This window comes from Cupressus sempervirens, chromosome 7, assembly GCF_028749045.1.
Source record: "Cupressus sempervirens isolate cs-2001-9-10 chromosome 7, ASM2874904v1, whole genome shotgun sequence".
NCBI lineage: Eukaryota > Viridiplantae > Streptophyta > Pinopsida > Cupressales > Cupressaceae > Cupressus > Cupressus sempervirens.
In genome coordinates, this window is record NC_143124.1 from 183,306,444 (window position 1) to 183,328,848 (window position 22,405).

Genomic DNA, 22,405 nt, shown 5'->3' on the forward strand with positions numbered 1-22,405 from the left:
CAATGATAATATATGGGAGCTTGAATATAAACACTATTTCCTTGGATGCCTTCATAGATTCTTTAATTTTATTTTTTTTAAATAATAAAAATATTGTACATTATTATCGATGACCTATACATTCATATAGTTGCCTCCCATGTGGTCAAGATGCAAAGATCTTCTTATAGTATTTATTACTCCTCTGCCTGGATGTTCAATAGCTACCAAATTCTTGAGATTCAGAAGGCCATCAGGCATTTTCTCTGGTCCGATGGAAAGGGCACTAGAAAGTATCATGCTGTTAAATGGGATTGGTGTCATACTGTTAAGTCCCTGGGGGGATTGGGGTTAAAAGATCTCAAGCTGCAAGGTATAGCCCTTTCCGCCAAATGGATTTTTCAATCTATGGAGGGTGATAGTCCTTGGAAAGTTCTTGTTAGACACAACATTGAGAGAGGTTTTCCCAAGTAGGCTAGATCTTGGAAAAATCTCCCTTTATGTGATCTTATTGTTGGTAAGTTCTCGGTTGTGGTCCAAGGATCACCGATTTTCAGATCCATCTGGCGAGCTTGGGAACATGTTCGAGAATTTATCACCAATAGGGATTTTTATCATGATTGTCACCTTCATGGAGAGAGATCCATCTGGTGAAATCTGAGCTTGAATAACAAGCCCCTAGCCCTCTACCAGGGGTATTCTGCCAAGTCCTAGGCTAAAGTTGGTATTTCTCAATTTGCTGATATCTTTGAGCATGATTCTCTTATCCCTTGGGAAGATCTCAAGATTAGATTTAATTTACCTCAGTCTCAAAGGAAAACCTATAATTTAATTTCTCTAGCTTCCAAGGATATTCCTTCTCTTTGCCATGTGGACTCTTATAGATATGTTAAATGCAAGTGGCCTGATGGTGTTGTTTTAGATAAGCTTAAAGCTAAGAATATCTATAAGGTTATTGCTCATAATGTGGATATTCTTGCCCTTGTCAATAAACTCTGGTATTGTTCTTTTGATATTAAAGTTTGGAATAAGTTGCTGAATTCTATTTGGAAAGGCCCTTGCGAGCCTAAAATTCAATGTTTTAAATGGTTGTTGTTAATTGATAGACTTCCTATTAGAAGAGATAATCAACATTCTAATATTTGTAATATTTGTAGGTTACCTGAAACAAGTAGACACATCTTATTTGATTGCCTCTTTGCTAAAGAAATTTGGAATTTATTTGATATTTACTATCCTATTAATGTGAGCATCATTGAAATTGTTACTGGTCATATTAATGTGATTAGTAAGGATGCTAATTTCTTTTGGAATATGTTGTCCTCTAACATTCTTTGACAGATTTGGAAATGTAGGAATGAGGAAAAATACTAAGGTAAGCCAAGGGTTCTTACTGAGTTTTTTCGAAAACTCACACAAAAATATTCTTGCAGGTGCAAAACACCATGGTTATTGAAAATGACAAATTAAGTAGATTTCTTAAAGATGGGCAAGCTTCTTTCTTTGTTCACGATCTTAAGTATGGCTATCAGTGGCAAAGGACTATGGATAATCTGCGAATGTTTGAGCACACGTGTTGGAAGCTGATCCAAGCTATTAAGAGGAACCATAATGCCAGGAAGGAGGATATCTATATGTTGTCCCAGATTCAGGAACAAAAAACTATTGTTTGGATGGAAGGCCCTCTCGGTTGGACCGCTTGGGTTGATCTTTATTGTGATATCTTGTACTAGCCTTGTGTTGTTCGGCTTTTGTTGTTCTTTGATGTTCTTTAGTTGATCTTTTGCTACCTTGACTTTGGTTTGAGGCTTTGCCTCTTTTGTAGTGCTCGAAGTTCTATGTAACCTTTTTTGATCTCTCTATATCTAATAGAAAAAAAAAGATGCAAAGATCAAAATATTTAATTTAATTTAATTTTTTTTTCCCAATATAGATATCAAATATATATTTAATTTTGGATAGTATCAAATTATATTTAAAAGCGTATTTGTGAAATGCATGACAAATTTATCGAATTTAGATTGTGCTAATTTTTTAAAACTAGCACAATCTAAATTCTAAAAAAATTGTCATGCATTTCTAATGAATTATGGAAATATGATAGCTTTAATGTATTTGTGGTTTACTTTTATTTTTGGATTGTAATACATTTGATTTTAAGGGGAAAATGACTTATTTAAAATCACAATATCAAGATAGATATTTATTTTGACACAAAAATGACATTTGTTTTCTACTTTAGTCTTGTCATACTACTAATTATTCACAATTATCAACAATTTATTGTGTTCTTTCATTTATTTTCATTTTCTACTTTGTGGTTACTATCATGGTTAGAGGTAGATTTATTATGATTAAGGTGGAAAGTTACATTATAGTTAGTATTATGTTTAAGGTTTCAATTTTGATTAGGTCTAAGGTTAAATTTAGGTTGAGGTTAGGCTTAAGAATATGATCATCTTTTCTTTGATGAGGTTGTGATTTTTATTAGAGTTGGAATTAAGATAAAGGTTAAGGTTTATGTCAAGATTAGGGTTAGGGTTGTTTCAATATTTTGTATTAAAAGTTTGTGATCAATATTTTGTAATAAATATTCGTGACAATGTTTATGATAATAGAAGTTAGTTATCGTAATAGTTGTACAACATATGCAAAAGAATATACCAATTTTTAAATTTTTTTAATTGATCTTTAATATTTCTTGGGCATACTAATTGCACCCCAAGGTGTCATTCTTGATTACTAAACATAATAGGTAAAAAATAATATACTATTACTTCTACTTTATAAGTAATTACTAAGTCATTATGTGACACTCGTTATAATTTTATAATAAATATATTAGTTTTTAGGTCCATTGGATTTTCAAGACTCCTCACGGAGGTTTAATTTCCCTTTTACCATCCTTGCCCACCCAACTAAAATAAGCTTTAGTTACGTATTGAACATTTAAAAAGGAAATACATCTCCTAAATTAAAGACGAGGTCCGCTGATACTAAGTTGGAACTTCACCATTGTCAAAATAATGTCGACAAACACAGAGGAGCGCAATGGATCTACCATTAAAGCTCCTGATAGTTCTATGAAAGACCATGGCAATGCCCTCTTCAAAGCAGGGAATTATCTCAAAGCGGCTGTTGTTTATACCCAAGCCATCAAAGCTGATCCCTCCAATGCAACCCTTTACAGGTGCTCTTCCCAGAAAGAAAAATGCTAAGCTCTAAAGATTAATTGAGTATTTTTTATCCTGGGATTTTGATTTTTGCGGACAAACACTGCCTGTGTTCGTTTCTGAACGGTTAAAGTACTGCTCTATAGTATTACACACAATTTCTGTTAGGGTTTAATAATTTTTTTTTGCATGATATTGGGCAAGGATATGGGTTTCATTCAACAGGACGCAGTGTAATTTTCCTGATTTAAATTGCTAAATCGATATCTAATGCACTTGAATAGTCTTATGGAACGCTCGAATTTATGCTCAGTTCCTAGAACAACGTAAAACCTCGGCCCCTCTCCCGCCCCAATGCATGCTCATGATGACACAAGCTCATTAAATCCGGATCACGACCAAACATAGGCTTTTTAGCTAGAACCTCATTAAACCTGGATGACGCTAGAATGTATGCTATCAACATAATCTTATTGAGCTTAGCTTACGCTTGTATGTACGCTTGTCTTATTACAACCTTGTTAAAATTTGCATCATGCTCGAATACATGCTTATCTCATCACAACCTCATTAAACTTGAATCATGTTTGAACATATGCTCATCTCACTGCAACCTCATATGGTTGTTAAATTTTTACCTCAGTAAGCTTGGATTGTGCTCAAATATGTGCCTGTCTTGTTACAACCTCGTTAAACGAGGCCCATGGTTGAATGTATTCCATGTTCTGTTCACCACAATCTTTCTAAACTGGGTTCAGGCTTGAATGCGTTATCAGAACCTTTCTATCTGTTCTCTGAAATGGCATATTGTCTGATCACAGTGAGATTGATTGGGCCCAGGTCACGGTCTTAATGAGTCCCTCATTACTGGATGAATGTCAATCCTCAATCCTCTAGAACAAGTTAAATACTTGTTTATAATGAATGTTGTAGGAGTATAATATAATTACTTTAAAGCTCAAAGTATATATTATCTATACACTCGTTGTACGAAACGCTTAGTGATCCACTTGGCTATTTTCAGAGACAATTTGATGAATAATTTCTTCCCCTACGTGTTTATGGTTGTTGGGTTGAATTTATCTGTGCCATCCATAGTTGCTAGGGTGATGAGTTACCTTAAAGCAATGAAAGGGATCAGAACTTGAGTGATGCTCTGATGCGTGCCCCTCATAATACTAAACTGCAATCCAGTGTTCCACAGGGACACGTCCCCTATGGTTTTGGGGTTGTATTTGTACTGGGGACGAAACGGGGACAGATTTTAGCCTTCCCCTGAGTCATTCCCTTTTTGACAAATTCGGAAACATCCTCAAAACGGTCAATTTTTTTTGGCAGGAAACTTGGGTACGGCTAGAAGTACCGGGGATGGTTTTGCCGTCCCCTATCCATCTCCGAAACTGGTGACCATCCCCTTTTTTCCAGCTAATTTGGTAAAGGCAAAACACCTCCAATTTTTTATTTTATTTTTCCTAATTTTTACTGTCCGCGCGGCCCCTAGTCGTCTTAAAGACATAATAAGAATATGCAACCCATATTTGGTTCATTAAAACACTAACTCTTCTAATCGTTTTTAGATTTGACATACTTGTTAAGAGGAAGAAAAAAAACATAAGAGCAGTGGCAGCAGTGAGGAGAGATTGCATTTAGTATTTACTAACTATTTTAATTGGACTTATCTTTATTTCATTATGATTTCAGCATGATACTTGGAGCCTTTAGGCATTTTGATTTTTTCTATATATGTATGTGATATTGTTATAATGGAAGTACTTAGTATTTGCCATTTGATAATATTACAAGTATTGATCTTCTAAAATGTCTATGGTGAATGCTTTATCAATGTAATGATATGCATATTTGAATTCTGTGTCTATATATAAAAAAGTCCCCTATGTTTTTAATTGCTGTCCCCTGAGGTCCCATCCCCTAAATTTTGGCTTCGACCCGTACCCATACCGAAATACCGGAAACACGTCCCTGTCCCGGAAACTCTGTGGAGCATAGCTGCAATCCCTTAGAACAAGTCGCAAGTGGATGTGATAGAAACTAAAATATTACCATTTCAGTGCTTGAAATGTTTCTGTATAAGGTTGTTTTTATATGCAAAGACATTTTGATATATATTCTTTCTGTATGTACCTTTAAATGTGTGTATTCTTAACAGTAGATTGGCTCTTAATTGGGTATTTAAAATACATCTAAACCAATCACATAACTGTTCCTTTTTATATGTTCATGGGCATTAGTTTGAGCATATCTCTACCATCTGAAGCTTTTCTGTTCCACAGGTTTCACCCTGTTCTTCTGAGCAGAGATATTATGCGGGTGGCAAGACGGGGATGAAACATGGCCATTCCGCCCTCTAGTCCCATCCTAAAAAGGGTTTGTCTTTGGGAGAACAGTGCACATATGAGAATGTTTTGTGGATTAATCCCCAATGTGGATTTAAGAAAACAACCCCTGCAACCAAAAGTGCCATTAAAAATTAAAAAACATGAAACCTAAGCTTAAACATAAAAAGATGTGATGTTGTGGAACTAGAGTGGATTGAAATATATGATTTCTCTTCTGATATTTTGAAATCAAGAGAATGGTAAACTGGAAATTGAAAACAGGTGCCCTAAAACCCTCGACAATTTTTCAAACAATTCTCCATGATTAGATCTGAGTTGTATTTTATTAAAAACAAGGGCTGATCAATATACGCTAGGTGCTGCAGCCTGAAGCATATCAATTTCAATAACAAGCATTAAGTTCACTGAATATTATACTGCAGATCTGGTATAAGTGCATACCACTCGTGGAGGGATGATGTGATGAGTGGATCAAACCCTCACAAATGATGACTGGCTATGGGTAACGTTCAGGGAACTGCAGGTATGAAGTGACTCCTTGGTATGGAAGTTTGCTTTCACTTAAGGATGCTGGCAAGTCTCTGATCAGCCTCAACTTGTAATGAATCTCCTGGTTTTATAGTCCTTGTGATAAATCTGCTACATACAACAGTCTACAGATCTGAAATGTGCTTCAATTAAACCTACCTTGTGGTGATTCTGCTTCTGGAAGTTCTTTCTTAGGGTACAAATCCCATGTATGACTGCTGTGACCCCTTATTCGCTGTCTGTATCCTCTGCACCTGCTGTTCTGGGCAATTGAGCGGCTGTTACAGCAGAAACTTATGTTGGTGCATCAAGCAAGTTCTGAAATATGTAGATTCACCAAAAATATATTGCCTCACAATGATGATCCCCCTAATCCAGTCAAGATGTCATGAAAATGCTTCCTATAATAGCCGCACTCACTCCTAGAGGATGATTTTGAGCAGTGTAGATGATCATCGGTCCACTAAACTCAGAAACTAGTGAGAGTGCTTTTCGTATTTTCATGCAAATCCATTTTCCCATAAAAAAATTTGACATAAACTCTCCAAAGTCAGCTTCAGGCAACCCTTGTATGAAGATGCCTTAGAAATGAGCAACCCTTGTTTGAGGATGCCTTAGTAATGAGGGTTTTCCTTCTCAAATCCAACCATGAAGTCCAAGAAGGTTTTCACCATCCCAAATGTGCGAACAGCCAAGAGTTTTCATCCTTGGTTGGGAATTTAAACATGAATGCTCCAGACTGAAGAATACCGAAAATGAAATGTAGATGCCAAAGGAAGCCAAGTGCCAGCCTTTTAAACCTTTCCAGTAGGGGCATTTGGAATGAATTTAGTTTAATTGTAATTCTTTTTATAATTTGCCTCTTAAATATAGGATTGTCGAGTCCAAGTTGAAATAATATTATCAGTCTTCAGCTTAGAAAGGGGACATGACAAAGAAGACCCTGCCAAGGACACCAAACATTAAACGGCTATAAATACTCTAACCCATGCTCTATGATGATTGTAAAAAGAGGTAGAGAGGTAGAGGATGTACCCTTCAGATCATAAAAGAACAGTATATTAAGATTAAATAAATCAACCTTGCTCGAAGCTGCTGCCCGGGGTTCCCATATTTGGCTATAAGAAATACAAAGTAAAAATTGCTTTGGGCAGCAGCGGACTAAATATTGAGTAATTGAATACTGTTCATACTTTTGGTTTTCTGAGTCAATCCTGACAATGAGTAATGCTACTTCAGTTACAGTCAAATGACTTACAATGTAAATAATCATAGAAGCAAAAAGAGCAAAACAAAATCACAAGTTTTTAGAAAGCATGAATTGCCACCAATTGCAATTTCTTCCCACTAAAATCATTGATCTTTTTGTAATGCATCTTCTTTATATATTCCTAATTTTTGCTCTAAAACAAAAATTCCAACTTAATATGAGATTTTTTTATTATCAAAGCAGAAGACATTTCATTATAATATTCAACTTAAAATTCTAAGAGCAATTCAGAAGATAGAACTTGTCTACTAATCTTGATTTTCTGCAACAACTTTCCATTCAACTGTCTTGTTGAAGATCAAATACCGCAAATCAATAAATCATTATTATTAGGATCAATGTATCATAACATATTCCTAATAATCAACCATATTAGGAATTCATCAGAAAATCTTTATATTGCAGGAGCACGGAAGGATTCAGATCCATTCCATCACTCGGTCCACCTTGGAGGTTGGCAGCCCTCCTTGGTCAAGCCTAGGAGCACTCATTTTTCCTCCTAGTCCATTAGCATGGTAGGACCTCCAATCCACCCATCTGCTTGATAAGACGCATGAAGACTGCCTTCTTTAACAAGCTCAAGAGCACTCATTCGTCTCCTAGCTTGCGAGCATGGCAGTGGAAGGCTGGCCGTCTTTCCTATTTGGTAACACTTATTTTCAAAAGATTGCTCAAGGAGTTTACTAGAGTTTCACTGATTTGCTTGATTTGTCTTTATCACCCTTTCTTGTAGTGTTGATGAGTGAATGCTTAAAGGATATTTTTAATTGAATGATTGGTGATTGAATGGGTGATGCTTGAATAGTTGATTTTTATGAGACAGATGTTTGGATGATTGATATTAGACTTGACCAAATTGATGGGGACATTGATTGTTGGTTTGTTTGCTCAATTCCTTTATTCCCAATTGATGACAATGGATGATCAAATGATTTCCTTCGATTTGATTATTTGGTATATGATGAGTGATGATGATTTTTAGTGCGTGCTGATTTGATGTATTAGTGAGTAATGATTGACAAGTTATCTTTGAATGCTTGCAATCATTTCTCTCTATTGGTGGTGAAAGGGTCACCGACATTCTAAAAATAAATATGACGAACCCAAGATAAGAATTAAATCCCCACCTGGGCAGCTCCCTCTCACTAAGAGAGCTCTCTTGTCCTAATAATCTTGATTGCTACCGTTGCCTGCATAAATGCCTCGACAAATTCCTCATACACAATTCTTCTTTTCTTGCAAAAAGAATATCTCGGGGATCAAAGAAAGGAACAAGAGACTAACAAAGCAAATAACTCTTATAGTGCAAACAAGGATATAAATAAGAGTCTGGCTATAACAAGCAAATAAAGTAAGATAAGATAATTTTACTAATGTCTAACAAGAGGGCGTAAGGCGTGCTAGAAACTTAACAACAACCCAAGTAACAGTGGGAGCACCAAACAATGTCCGAGAAAAGACAAAACAACAAGCAACGAACTGAAGAACTAAAGCAAGAAGAAGCCACCAAACCAAGCCCAATAACCTGTCAAACTAGTTGCCCTATTGCACTGGGAAAAAGTCAAGAATTGATAGATACATTGTAGGACAAGAAATCCCAAGACGCCTTCGAGGACCATTGGAAGTGCTCGAAGAAGAAAGCCATTGTTGAGTGGAGGATTTGTGTGGTCTCACAACCCTAGGAGACCACGAAGGAAGGTCAAGCATTTGCTTGGTACCCTACGTGGGGGAAACCACCGTAAAGGAGGTGATGAGCCAATCGAAGTCTGATCTTGTGGGAGGATCCATTGAAGCGTGTGATAACTAAGCCTCCATGTCTCTTGAAAATATAGTAGAAGGCATCTCTGATCTATATATGTGAAGAAGGTTGGGAGAGAATGAACCTCTCTAGATAAGAAGTAGAATCTCCCCTTAATCTCATAGTGAATGGGGCAATGGAAAATGAAGTGAGATTGTCTCAGCCTCCCCCAAATCGCAAAGCTGGCAGATCCTATCCTCCCTAGTAAAATGGTGGTTGCCTTGGATGCAGAGTTGATGGGAGCCCACTTTGAAAGAACCATGAGATATATAGAGTGCATGGGACCAAACATGAGAAAGATACAAGGGATGTACAATGATCTTCTCCTATAACTTGAGGAAATGCGCTGTATACAAAGCCATCTTAGGATTAAGCTCTCCAAGGGGGACATGTCCAAGTAGTACGAATACACTATTTGAAGATATCCATCTTGACATGCATTTTCAACTTTTAAAGGATGGAAAAAGATGAGATGAGGCATCGAGGGAGTACTGGAAAGGGGAAGGCGATCAAAATTTATCCCAGTGGATCCCAGTAGAGACGAGGCTTGAGCGAACCAATAATGGGCATAAGCAGTGGAGTTTGAGTACGCAATATCATTTGAAGTACAATAGGTGAGGCAAGAATATTTGTGACGCTCCTCCAAGAAATCTGTGAAGCCCTGCAAGCGATGTAAGAACCAAACTAGATCAAATATATTGCCAAGTTTGAAAGGGTATGCCCTAAACTAGGCCAGAACAATAACGTATGAGGCAGACTGTCTACATTTAATAATCCATCTAAAAAAGAGTTTGGACCAACACTATTAAAGTCCAGTCTAACTTAAATAAAGACCACCCCTAAACCACAAAACCATATAGCATAGTCAGCCTAATTAATTGAAAAGAGTTAGCTTGGATCCCATGTTCTGAAAATGATGTCTAAAGCACTGACTTTCAACAAGGGCTAGAGAACCATCAAATTGAAGCAAGATCTGGAGAAGATAACCTCTAGATAAGAGTATGAGGAAGCAATCTCAATCACCTTACTCTAGGGAAGAAAGTAGAGGTGAGAGATCTTAAGACAATTGAAGACCATTGCCTTGGTCTTGCTCAGGTTCACTATCAGTTGTCGTAGATCATAGAAAGAAGCAAGGTTGTCAAGGAGTCTTTGGAGCCCTTTTGAAGAGGAGGCCATGAGGAACATATCATCAATGAAGGGTAGGATGAGATCAACACCTGGTGTAACAATTGTCCCTAGGGAGGGAGTGTGTTTGCAACAACTCCTTCAACTCCAAGAGATAATAACCAAAAAATACTTGTCTCATTATTCAAGAGAAAACACTCACCAACATCCTTCCTGAAGGTCATGTCATGTAGTTATGAAAGACCCTCCATAACATATGAATGTTGATGTCTTAAGCAAGCAAGGAAACTAGTGGAACCTAGGGATCCTTCTCATGACAACTCAAGATCAATTCCTTTACTTCATGTGATGAAAATAGCTTCTAAGGAAGACAATCAATGTTGCACTACCATTCACACACGACATCGACCAAATATCTTGCTATAAGTCTTCTCAATCTCTGAAGGATACGTCCCATGTCCTTTCATAGTCGTCATGCTTTGTAATCTCAACATTCTATAAGCTGCAACCTCAATCACAACCATTCCAGCAATTTGTGAAAAGTCAACAAAAGTGATTTAGAGTGGGCACCTATACCAAGGAACATTCCAAACAACGATCTCATCCGCAATAGTAACTTGTAGTTTCTAGTAGGCGATTCACAAATTTAGCACACACTATTCTGACTCATGTCCTTACATATTGCTGAGACTCATAGAAAGCATGCTGGTATGTTGGAAATAATTTTAAAAGCTTTTGTATGCAACAATTTTAAAAGCTTTTGTACAGGCACTGTTGTTAGTGTAAATAATTAATTATTATTACACTTTACTTAAGTTTACTTAGGAATGTGCATAGTCATATGAGTTGTCTTGTTGAGAACACAGGAGTTAGCAACTTATTAGAACACATGGTGTCTACAACATCTCTTTATGAGATACACCTATATAAACTTATCCTCTCATCATCGCACAAACTCTTGTGCTCGATGGAGGATAATCCACCTTTGGTGGACATGTGCTGAGTTGTAATCATTATCTCTTTGCTGACTCCTAGTCATATCAGTTGCCTTTATATACAGGCACTTCTATGATGTATACATCCAATTATTTGATTAATCCAATCATCTGATGTTCATACTCATTTGATCATATCTTGTCTCTCTTGTGCTATCTCTTGAGCTTCTAGATCTTGGCATTCCATTCTTGCCTTAGGCAAATTCTTACATGGTATCGGAGCTATACCAAATTCTTACATGATATCAGAGCCACGAGAGTTTCATTGCATAGCCATTGGAGAGTTTTTTTTGGAGGTCAAGATTGGAGCTTGCTGGTGCAAATCAAATATTGGCATCACATTCAGAAGGTCAAAAAACCCTCAAATCGACTTTTGTTTCATCAAAGTCGGACATCTAAGGTGAAATCTAGAGTCATTTGATTTTTGGAGGTGCGACGATGGCGATTCCGGAAAAATAATTATAGAGTTGATTTTCAAATAGCGATATCTTCCTCATACAGCCTTTTTTCGAGCAATTTTTTTTTTGTTTTGGGGTAGAATTTTGTGATCTACACATTGGTGCAGGTTGTTTGTGATCTTTGTTCTTGAATTTTTCTGCAAATCGTAAATTTTGATTTTTGCAACTTCAAAGGCTTAGTTCGGGCTCATCTGGACACATATTCAGGTGCTATTTTTTTTGAGAGCACATGATTTTTTGTCTACTTTCCAGATCTGGTATCAGTTTGGAGTAATTTTGAGTAGACATAGTACTTTCAAATTTTGGTCTCATTTTGGCCTATTGACACTTGTAATTAATTAGATCTTTGAGAGGTCTTGTGTCTTATCTTGTTGAGTCCAATATAGCTTCATATTTGTTGTTGTAACCATCAAAATTAGAAGTCTACTTATGCCCTAAATTGGCAAGTGACCATTGTAATTGCACTAAATATAAAGTGCTAGATCATGCATTAGGGGGGGTTTCTTCATTTGCATTTTGGGGGTGCATACATTATTTGATCTCATGGAGTCATGTCAAAAGTGTCACTTTGGTTTAAGATTCAAATTGACAAAAAGTAACTATTAGAAATGGAGTGCTTTGATGATTGATCATCTAAGAGAACATAAGGAAGTGTTTCCTTATCTATATTCGAAGATATTTCTACCTAATACTAATTGGGGACATCTTTCTCGTCTTCGCTTTATGTATAACAATATGAGTAAGGAATTTTTTGCTCCTCTTAGTAAGGCAAGTAGTCCTCATGAAGTTTGGATGTGTCTTTGGGAAGCATATGGAGATCCATGAGTGCCTCCATTACTAGAGGACATTCTACCTCCAGTCACTCCAGTTGTGGTACCTACAACTCCAGTTGAGATCATACCTCTTGATGCTCTTGTTGCTTCTACTAATCCAATTCTAGCCACAGATGCTTCTGATTTAGTGCAGCAGGAAACACCATTTCTTCCTATTTTAGCTTCATGGGATGACTTCCTTCTAGACATTGTAGTGTTGTTTGTGGAGTCTTACATTGAAGATGTGGGAGACATTATTGATGACATCCATCTTCTCTTTGTTAAGGAGAATTCTTCTTCACTTGTTGTGAGGGAACACTTTGACCCTCAACCACTTGATCTTTCTTTTGAGATTGACATGATTGTGGACACTTCTTTTTAGCAGTTGGAGGAGGACTCTTTTACTTCAAAGGAGACATATCAGTCTTTAGAGATTGTATTCCAGTTCCCTCAAACATCATATCTTTTGAGGATTCGTCCTACTAGTAGGAGAGCATTCTCTACTACACCTATGGCACCACTTCTTCCTACAAGAAGGAACATCATTCGGTTTTCATGGTGCAGCTTCTTCAGTCATCAAGGGGCTTCTTTCATGGGTGTGCATTCATCATTGAGGGGAGGCTACATTGCTTCTCTTCCCATATCTTCCTATAAGGATGGTTCCTTGCTTTGGAGTTTGATTCACTTTCATACATGGACATGTTACCTTGTTTGCCACCTTCTTTTGGGCATCTACCAGATTGGCTTGTGGCATCTACATTCATAAAGGACTTGTCAACATATGAGCAGACTTTAGAGGTAGCATCCATAGCATACGACATATGGATTCCTCATCCATCTTCCTATCCACAATGGGAAGTATACTTGCACCTATACTTGGTGTATCTTCTTCCTAAAGGGAGAAATGTCGTTTGTAGGCATTGGATACTTTTTTTTCTTCATGACATCCTTGCAGGAGATTATTCAATATGGGGGGATACCATCATGTATTTTTTCTTATGGGGGATATATGCTTGTACATGCATGATGTATGGGGGGTCTTGATTACTGCATCCTTGCATGCATCTTGTATTTCTTCATCTTTCTTTTTGGAGGAGGTTTTTCCCATGAGGTTTTCCCTCTTTCTCCATTTTCAGAGAGATTGTGTTGCATAGCATTGTATGTAGAGCATTGCATTTATACATGGGTACCTAACATGGCCTAGTAGTCGGGACCCAAATTGCATCTTGCATTTAGCTTTGTGAGCTTAAGTGCATTTGCCTAAGTTGCACTTAAGGGGGGGTGTTAGTGTAAATAATTAATTATTATTACACTTAAGTCTACTTGGGAATATGCATAGTCATATGAGTTGTCTTGTTGACAACACATAAGTTAGCAACTTATTAGAGCACATGGTGTCTACAACATCTCTTTATGAGATACACCTATGTAAACTTATCCTCTCATCATGGCACAAACTTCTGTGCTTAATGGAGGATAATCCACTTTTGGTGGACATGTGCTGAGTTGTAATCCTTATCTCTTTGCTGACTCCTAGTCATATCAGTTGCCTTTATATACAGGCACTTCTATGATGTATTCATCCAATTATCTGATTAATCCAATCATCTGATATTCATTCTCATTTGATCATATCTTGTCTCTCTTGTGCTATCTCTTGAGCTTCTAGATCTTGGCATTTTATTCTTGCCTTAGGCAAATTCTTACATGGTATTAGAGCTATACCAAATTCTTACATGGTATCAGAGCTATACCAAATTGTTACAATTGTAACATTTAGATACAACTACTAGTGATGTAAGGAAACAAAGTAAAGTAACCAAACATAACAACAACCATAATTGATGGATACCAAACTTCAAAATGGGATATGCATAGCAAGTGGAATACATGGAATCTCATATTGATAGCATTAATGTATATATCCTGGCAATATTTCCCGCATACCGCAATCTCCACTAATTGATGACCATCAAATATATAGCAAATCTCCGTTGTTTGTGGTAGATGTTATTGATGGTGATATTCAAGAATGATTGTTTGATGATTTGCCTTGCCCGTTTTGTCACCTTCTATCAAAAACACTATATGAAGCAATCGATAGTACTCACAATATTTCCTTGCCAAAGTATTTGTCGTTGGTATAATAACTTGGACTCGGAACAACAAATGTTGTATTCTACATGTCACTTGGAAGTGATCGTGCATGCTAAGTAGTCATTTATGTTACATCCCAATTTTTGGCTCAATTTGAAAATGTTCATATGGCCATTGAGATATCATGTGAAGTTAGTTGACAGGTAAAATCAGTTACAATCATGTTAAATGATAAGATGGTTCATCGTTATAATTTCATATGAAGACATGTTAATTAATCGTTATTATTGTAATCTTGGAATCTTGGAAAGATGAAGTGACTTGTTGGTTAGCTATTGTGATAATTCATGTTATAATTATTGAGATTATATTTGAGAATATGATATTATCATGAAAAATCTCTTGTAGAAGCACATCGAAGGGGGAAAGTATTGTCAGAAAGGAATTGGGCACATGGGCACCACCATCACTGGGCAAATAGGTACGAGTCCTGAACCACCATGGCTAAGGGTAAAGGGCTAGGCAAGCACGAATGTACGTTGGACGACTATGAGCTAACCAGTCAGTTCATAACACTTATCAATTAAAGAAAAACTTTAAGCATTTAAATAATAATATAATTGTTACCCTTTCTATCTGAGATCATCATGGAGTCTCGAGCACTACCATCATTGGGCAAATAGGTATGAGTCCTGACACCATGGCTAAGGGTAAAGGGCTAGGCAAGCAAGAATGTACGTTGGACGACCATAAGCTAACCAGTCAGTTCATAACACTTATCAATTAAAGAAAAACTTTAAGCATTTAAATAATAATATGAATTGTTACCTTTTCTATTTGAGATCATTGTGGAGTCTCTAGATTATATTCCATATATTGACACCATGTTATCATGACATCTATAATTACACATACATGTATATATATGTGCATAAATCAATATAATGATACAAAGAAATATATGATTAAATTTATGCACATATATGTATATACATACATACAAATAGAGGTGGCAAAGATACCATGTTGCCAATATATTTCAAATCATTTGGAGGGAGAACCTTTATATTTATCATTAATATTTGTTCCTTATTGTTTTGGGTGATTGCCTATCTTTTCATGGGGCTTTTATTTTCAAATACTTTTCTCAAATATATCAACTGATGGAGTTACTCATTTAAATCAATGGAAATATAAATTCTTTATGAAAACTGCTATATGACTAACGCTTGCCAGCTTGGCCTTCTTGTAGCCAAGCATGCGATTGCGGGTTGGTCATTAAAGTCCTCACCAAGGCTATGTGGATTTTATCATTCTAGTTTTCCTTTTGTGCTTTGCAACCTCATTCTTCCTTATGATAGAGTCCATAAGTCGCGTACTCCAAACATTGCATATTGTATTGAATGCGAGCTCCATACCTTCCAGGAGCTGAGCATACAACATCAGATTTTTCAAGTCTACATTAGAATCCATCTCTTCTGCAAATCCTCATCCCGTCTCCTAGACAAGGAAGTGACCTTTAGCTACGCTAGGTAGTGCAACATTCATTTTAGGTTATGGAATCATTGCTCCTTGCTACGTTGTCAGACGTATAGATTGTTTGCTATTAATATTTTTATGCAATCATTCATCTTATTACATTGCCATACATTTGGATTGTTGCTGATAGTATTGTTATGCAATCATTGAACTTTATTACGATGTCATGCATATGGATTGTTGCTTTAAAACCATAATGCAAACCATAAGTTGTCCTCATGATCACTACAAATGTATTGCATTTACATTTCATTTGCAGATTTCATGTATGATATGCTTATAATCAAGCATTGATATACTTTGTGCAAATTATCAACCTAACTTATACAGAGGTGTTGGCAATATGCCTCTGAGATAAGATCGGCATGTGGTGCCATGAAATGTCATTGATTATAGACTACTTCAATTTATTCCAGAATTGAATATCATCTCAGGATCTCCAATAAGCACCCATAAGACCGGAATGGTCAAGTAAAAAGGGTGGAGGGAGAGAATATCCTTGCAAGAACAAAAGAGAGAATCATAAATGAATTTTTTAAATTATAAATCTGCATATAGAAAACTGAGTTAGCTCATGGAGGTCCAATGTTTAGATCTTGTTGACTTGTCGAGCGATGTGTTGATACTCTAAATACCAGGATACTCAGTGGTTGGATAGAGTGTTTCATGTCTATTTTCGGGTAGGGAGGGCCTTTCTCGATTGAGATTGTGTGGGGAATCTGGGGATATTTAAGGGTCCTCGGTTGGGAGGTTAAGCCCCTGACAATGCTTCTCCTCTCCACTAGATGCCAAGGCTTTCATAGGATAGAGAGATGATTTGCATTCAATATCTTTTGGTAACAGGTATGTTCCTTTTATGATATTGGAAATTACAAGTTGAAGATATGTTAGATTGATTAATATCGTTGAATCAGTTAGTTCCCTTTCAATGGAATCAACTTTTCCTCTTCAATGTAATTGGTAAACAGTTAGATTAGTTGATTTTCCAATTGAACATGAAATATATTTGTATGCATGAGAAGGCTTACTTGATGGTGTTTTAATTGTCCTTTTATGTGAAAATTGGATATGAATGTATCTTTTAACTATACGTTATTGCTATAGTTAGCCATAGGAAATGGAAGGGATGATACAATGGCATTTGATGCTCTAAATGGTATTTGTGGACTAACTCAAGTTTCATAGATGCTGCCCTAGGCGGATTCTGGTTTTGGAATTGAGGGTATGGAAAACTTAAATCCTCTATTTAGATTTATTGATGATGCCTATAATTGTTAGTTAAGATATCTCAGTAATGGTAAATCTCTTTCGCATGAACATAACTTTTATAATTGCCTTCGCATGAATGTGAAGTAGTAATTGTATTCGATGGTATGCTAGTTGATAGCTAAGGCCTGGGAAAAGGGGTGTTACAATTTGTGTTCAACTAGCAGCGAGAATCATTACATCTTCTGCTTGACAATTTCCTTTTGGTGGCACTTGTGGTATTGTTCTTAAGCAATCAAGTCAATTGACGTTTGTCCCTTATCAAACTATGGGCAGTGCCCATTAACATTGACTCTTCAACCCACACTAATCACCCGCTAGCAACAACAATCATCGTGGCACCAACTTCGAGTGCTCATATCCGATTCATCTTCATTAATTTTCAAATGGAGAATTCTTGACATATCCTGTTTGGCTTGCCTAGTGTCTCTGGCAACCAAAGTGCTATAATAAGTAGTTCACAACATTTTCATTTGCCACTAATATGTAAAAACCAACATAAAGAACTCCAAGCATTAAGATTATTCTTCTCACTACTGATTTCATGCAAGTTGACAAAATTAGAGCCACTATACTGCCCTCTATAACCGCAATTATGAAGGCTCATCTGATTATGGTGTTTTTATATTCCATCATAATTGACGCAAACACAGGATAGTCGCTGCTAATAGCAAGCCTAGCTACAACTCAACCGAACTACCGATTAAGAAGCCAAAAGCGAGCAAATTGCGAGTGTTGTGCGATAACTACGACAATGAAGTGATACATGTGTGTGTGCGGAGTCCAACGCAAAGGGCATCTTGGTTGATATTGCAAGGAACTCATAACGACATTGGTTTGATTGCTCATTTGCTCTTATATCAATTCCAACTCTTGGGCGATACATTCTATTGGAGTAATTTTGCGAAGACACATCATTATTAGCATTTCTTGAGATATTTATTTGCAAGCTTTATTCTCATTTGCAATACCTAGTTTGATGTTGACGATATCAAACTAAGAATAAAAATTATCTTTGATTCCCCAAATCAGGGAAAATCTTCAAAATTGCTCTTATCTTAATTTTAATGCCTCACAGTTTTTTAGAGAAAAATAGCTCTGATACCGTGTCAAATTTCTATGCTTGTTTACCATAGGCAGTGATTTTCCCTCCAACCATAGACAATCCATGATTGTCTCCCTCGAGCATTGCATTTGCTTAATAAAGAGATTATATCTTTTTTTTTTCCATTTATATTCAAGACAGGAAGATTAATCTTCCTTTATTCCAATCAAATGGGATTTGTGAAGGGACGCCATCCTTCCAAATTTTGGTTGCCCAAGTAATTAAATATAAATATAATAATGTTGGGGCCCCAATATAATATAAGTCATATTATTATATAATAATATAATAATAATTATATATAATAATATAATTATAATATCTCAATAATACAATAGTTGTATTATCGATATAACTATTATATTATTAATCACAATAATCAATAATCTTTTATGTTATGGCCAAAGGCCAATTAGCATATTGTAGCTCTAGGTTTGCCCAAGAAGGTATTCGACCTAGCTTCAAAATTCAACAATGTGGAATTAACAGTCGAGTTCACACTCTTGGTCAATAAAACTTTATAGTAGCAGGATGACTAGAGAACCACACAACTTCAAATGGGGTAGCAGTGAATTGTATAGTGAGAGTGCAGGTTGGATTGTGGAAGTAGGGACACCAATTCAGATGTTTGGTCTTCCAGACTGTATGATGAAAGATTTTCATTTAGAATGTTCAGGTTGTACCGCAGATGTAAGAACTTGTAGGGTACATAGAGTGCACAAAGGGCATACAATATGGTGGTGAACAGGGCATGTAACACAAGTTTAACAGTAGTCATAGAGCACTTAGAATTGCTTTAGGTGTGTACGGTTGGGAAATAGAGTCATACAAGGGGCAACTGGGATATCACTATGTTCTGCAACAGCCACATATTGTGAAGAGTCTGAACCCTACGTTAGAGAAATTTGTATTTTTATTTTATCTTTTACACACATTGATTTTTCATTTATGATTATTTTGTTTGAGCAACTTGTGTTAAGATACAATTGCGTCGGTCAGAATTAAAGGATATACCAGCAAGGCAACTGTATGCACATGTGTGCGCATGTATGTGTACCAGTTCATGTGAACTGATATACATGCATACACACATATGCATAGACATTAAAATTATCTTGCAAAGATCATCCTTGTATTGAACTGATATTATCATTATCAGACTAAGCAAGAAAAATCCTGAGCAATCAGATTATATATATCTCTTGTATTGGGCAGTAAATCCCTTATCAGGATAAATTGAATGACAATCATATGATGATCCTCTATATTCAGATCAGAGGCTTTAATGTTGAAATTGGCTTAGCAAATAATCATGCCTCATAACCATAGGGTCCCTTGATAATTTGTTTGTTGACTAATTAAGTTTATGCCTTCGTGTCTCTTCAAAGAGACATATATGCCTCTTGATTGCAATATATAAGATGACCGATCACAAGAGATAGAGCATCGTAATCAATAAATATTCTGTTTTGTTGGGGATCAAATGCTAGTAGTTCAGATTCAGACCAGTGAATCTATATTCAATATTTTTAATATTGATTGAGCATTATGTCTTCATCAACTTGTGAACACTGAAGACCATACTTGGAATATAATTAAGTTTTATAGTGGCTGTATCCTATATCTTTGGGCAATTTGCTAGATTCTTTGTCTGCTGTCTATTCTTATATAGAATGGATCATATCTCATCACAATGCTTGTATCGATTTGAAATTGCTATCATTGTTTGCACTGAGTTTCCATCTTTGTCTATTTTTCTTTTGGATTGTAAAGACATCTTGTTCTTAATTTCAATGGCCACTTTGTATTATGCTTTTGCATATGATGAAGCTGGTAGTACCCATTTTTCTTTAACTCTTCATTTAGTTCTTTTTCTAAATTTACTAATAATTCCTTGAGCCTTCAATGGGAGCTTTCATGTTCTCATGTTTCTTCTGTTGGGTGTTGCAATTGTTAGCAATACTTTCATTCTCATCCTAGACCAACGAAAATTCTCCGTCAAAGCCTTTTGTAATTTCCTAAATATTTTCATTGGCTATTTGGTTCTAGATTAATGTTGTTGGGAATGGTTGTAATACGTAACTAATATGGTTAATAATGTTGTCCATTTGTTGCTCAAATGGTTTTTATATGTCTTATAGTGCCTTAGTAAATCCTTTGGTCCATTTTATGTGAGCTTAGGTAGCTTTTAATTTCTATATTTAGGAAGCTGCGACGGAGTCCTTGATACAAATTCAATAACTAAAACCTTCACCTTAGAAACCTATGATTTGAACATGTACAAATCCTGACCTCTCTTGGAGACTTAGTGTTTTGTACAATCAAATTGCCTCAAGGTTTTTTTTTCCTTCACTTCTAACTCTTTCCCCAATGTTTTTGACATGGTCTATTCTTTGATCAGCAACACTTCATTGCCATGAGGATTGGGTTCATATGCTTCCCTATCTTTGCTTGTGAAGAAGTTATCGGATACAGACTCTTGCTGCAGACTCCCTTGTCTAGAGAAGGCTCTTTTAGTTTCTTGTTTCAAATTTGGATTGCAAGATTCACAAACCTATCTTTTGGAAGAGAACTATTTTTGTTCTCAACTCACTTTTTCTCTATATGGTGTAGGTTGTTGTTTGGAATTTGAATGTTTGGACATTTGTGTTTTTGACTACGACCTTTGTTTGTTTGGTTTTTGCTTTAACATCATCTGTTATTTTAGGCTGATGAATTTTTAGAGTTGATTGTGCCCTTTGTAGTTGTCAATGGGTATCGGTTGACATAAGTTCTTTGTGACTCAAACTTTATTTTTTATAGACAATGTCTACCAAACAATTAGACTATCAACTGCAATTTTTTTTGAATATGTTAGTATATAACATATAATTGTAGATGAAACCAGCAAGTACATTATTTAAGTCAGTGCATGTACAATCCAAATTTTGAGTACGGAGGATTGCGCATACAATTAGATTGCCTTGCCTAACTAAAGAAAGTTGAAGACTTCTATAATTGCGTGCAATCAAGATTTCCATCACTTGAACCCAGTCTTTTTTGTAGCCCAATATTGATCTATTTAACAATCTAAATGGGGCTATTATGTAATGACCCCTACCAATAGGCCACTAAAAACCTCTAATGCTGAACTGAGAAATTTTGTCAAACACTTGGCATGCAACTGAAGACTACTACTGAAAGTAAATGCTGAACATAGGAAATAGCTCAAAACCATATGCCATTCATATATCAACAATTTGCAACAATGCCATACATATGTCAGCCAATAATATGATCATCAAACCCAAGGTTGGCAATATAGAGGGTCTAAAATTACAATACTCTTTCACTTGCAAAATCCTAGCCTTTCTTTGATACCAATAATGCCAAATGGCAAACAAAGACAAGTACAATGTAAAATAGTAAAGTGCTGAAGCTATATTTTGTACTCAGCTGAAAACATACATTTCTCAGAAAATATGCCAAATGCCAAATGAGAAGTGAATAACTTGATTGTAGATGGCTGTAATAATTTTTACCAATGCTGAAGATGCCAACACCCAAGCCAAAGTCACCCCAAATCTGAAAATATACTTCCTTGCAAATTTTCGAAAATGTCTATGAGTTTTGAAAAATTCTTTAAAAATAAATCATGGCATTTTGGAACTCCAAAATGCACCTATTTTTATCTCCTCGATGATAGAAATCCGATACAAAAATACTCAGAATGATATGCTGAGTAATGAGGAAGACATGAACAAAAATGTGGTTCCAAAGCCCTATCTTGAAATTTTGAAAATTGGATCAGACTTGTAGCAAAAATGAACCAGCAGCTATTAATCTTTCCCCCACCACAATTAAGCCTTCTAAAGATGTCCTGCAATCAATCCATGACTGAAAATGAATAGTACTCAAAAAATG

General features: G+C 36.1%; 1 protein-coding gene across 1 annotated transcript in view; it reads left to right on the top strand.

Annotated features, from left to right (window-relative positions):
• Positions 1-2,959: 2,959 nt before the first annotated feature.
• Positions 2,960-22,405, top strand: part of TPR3 (Tetratricopeptide repeat (TPR)-like superfamily protein) — a 72,914-nt gene continuing 53,468 nt past the window's right edge. The window contains exon 1 of the mRNA XM_089791011.1: positions 2,960-3,169. Within this exon, the coding sequence (XP_089647137.1) occupies positions 3,006-3,169 (164 nt within the window). The 5' untranslated portion in view covers positions 2,960-3,005. The remainder of the gene's footprint in view (positions 3,170-22,405) is intronic.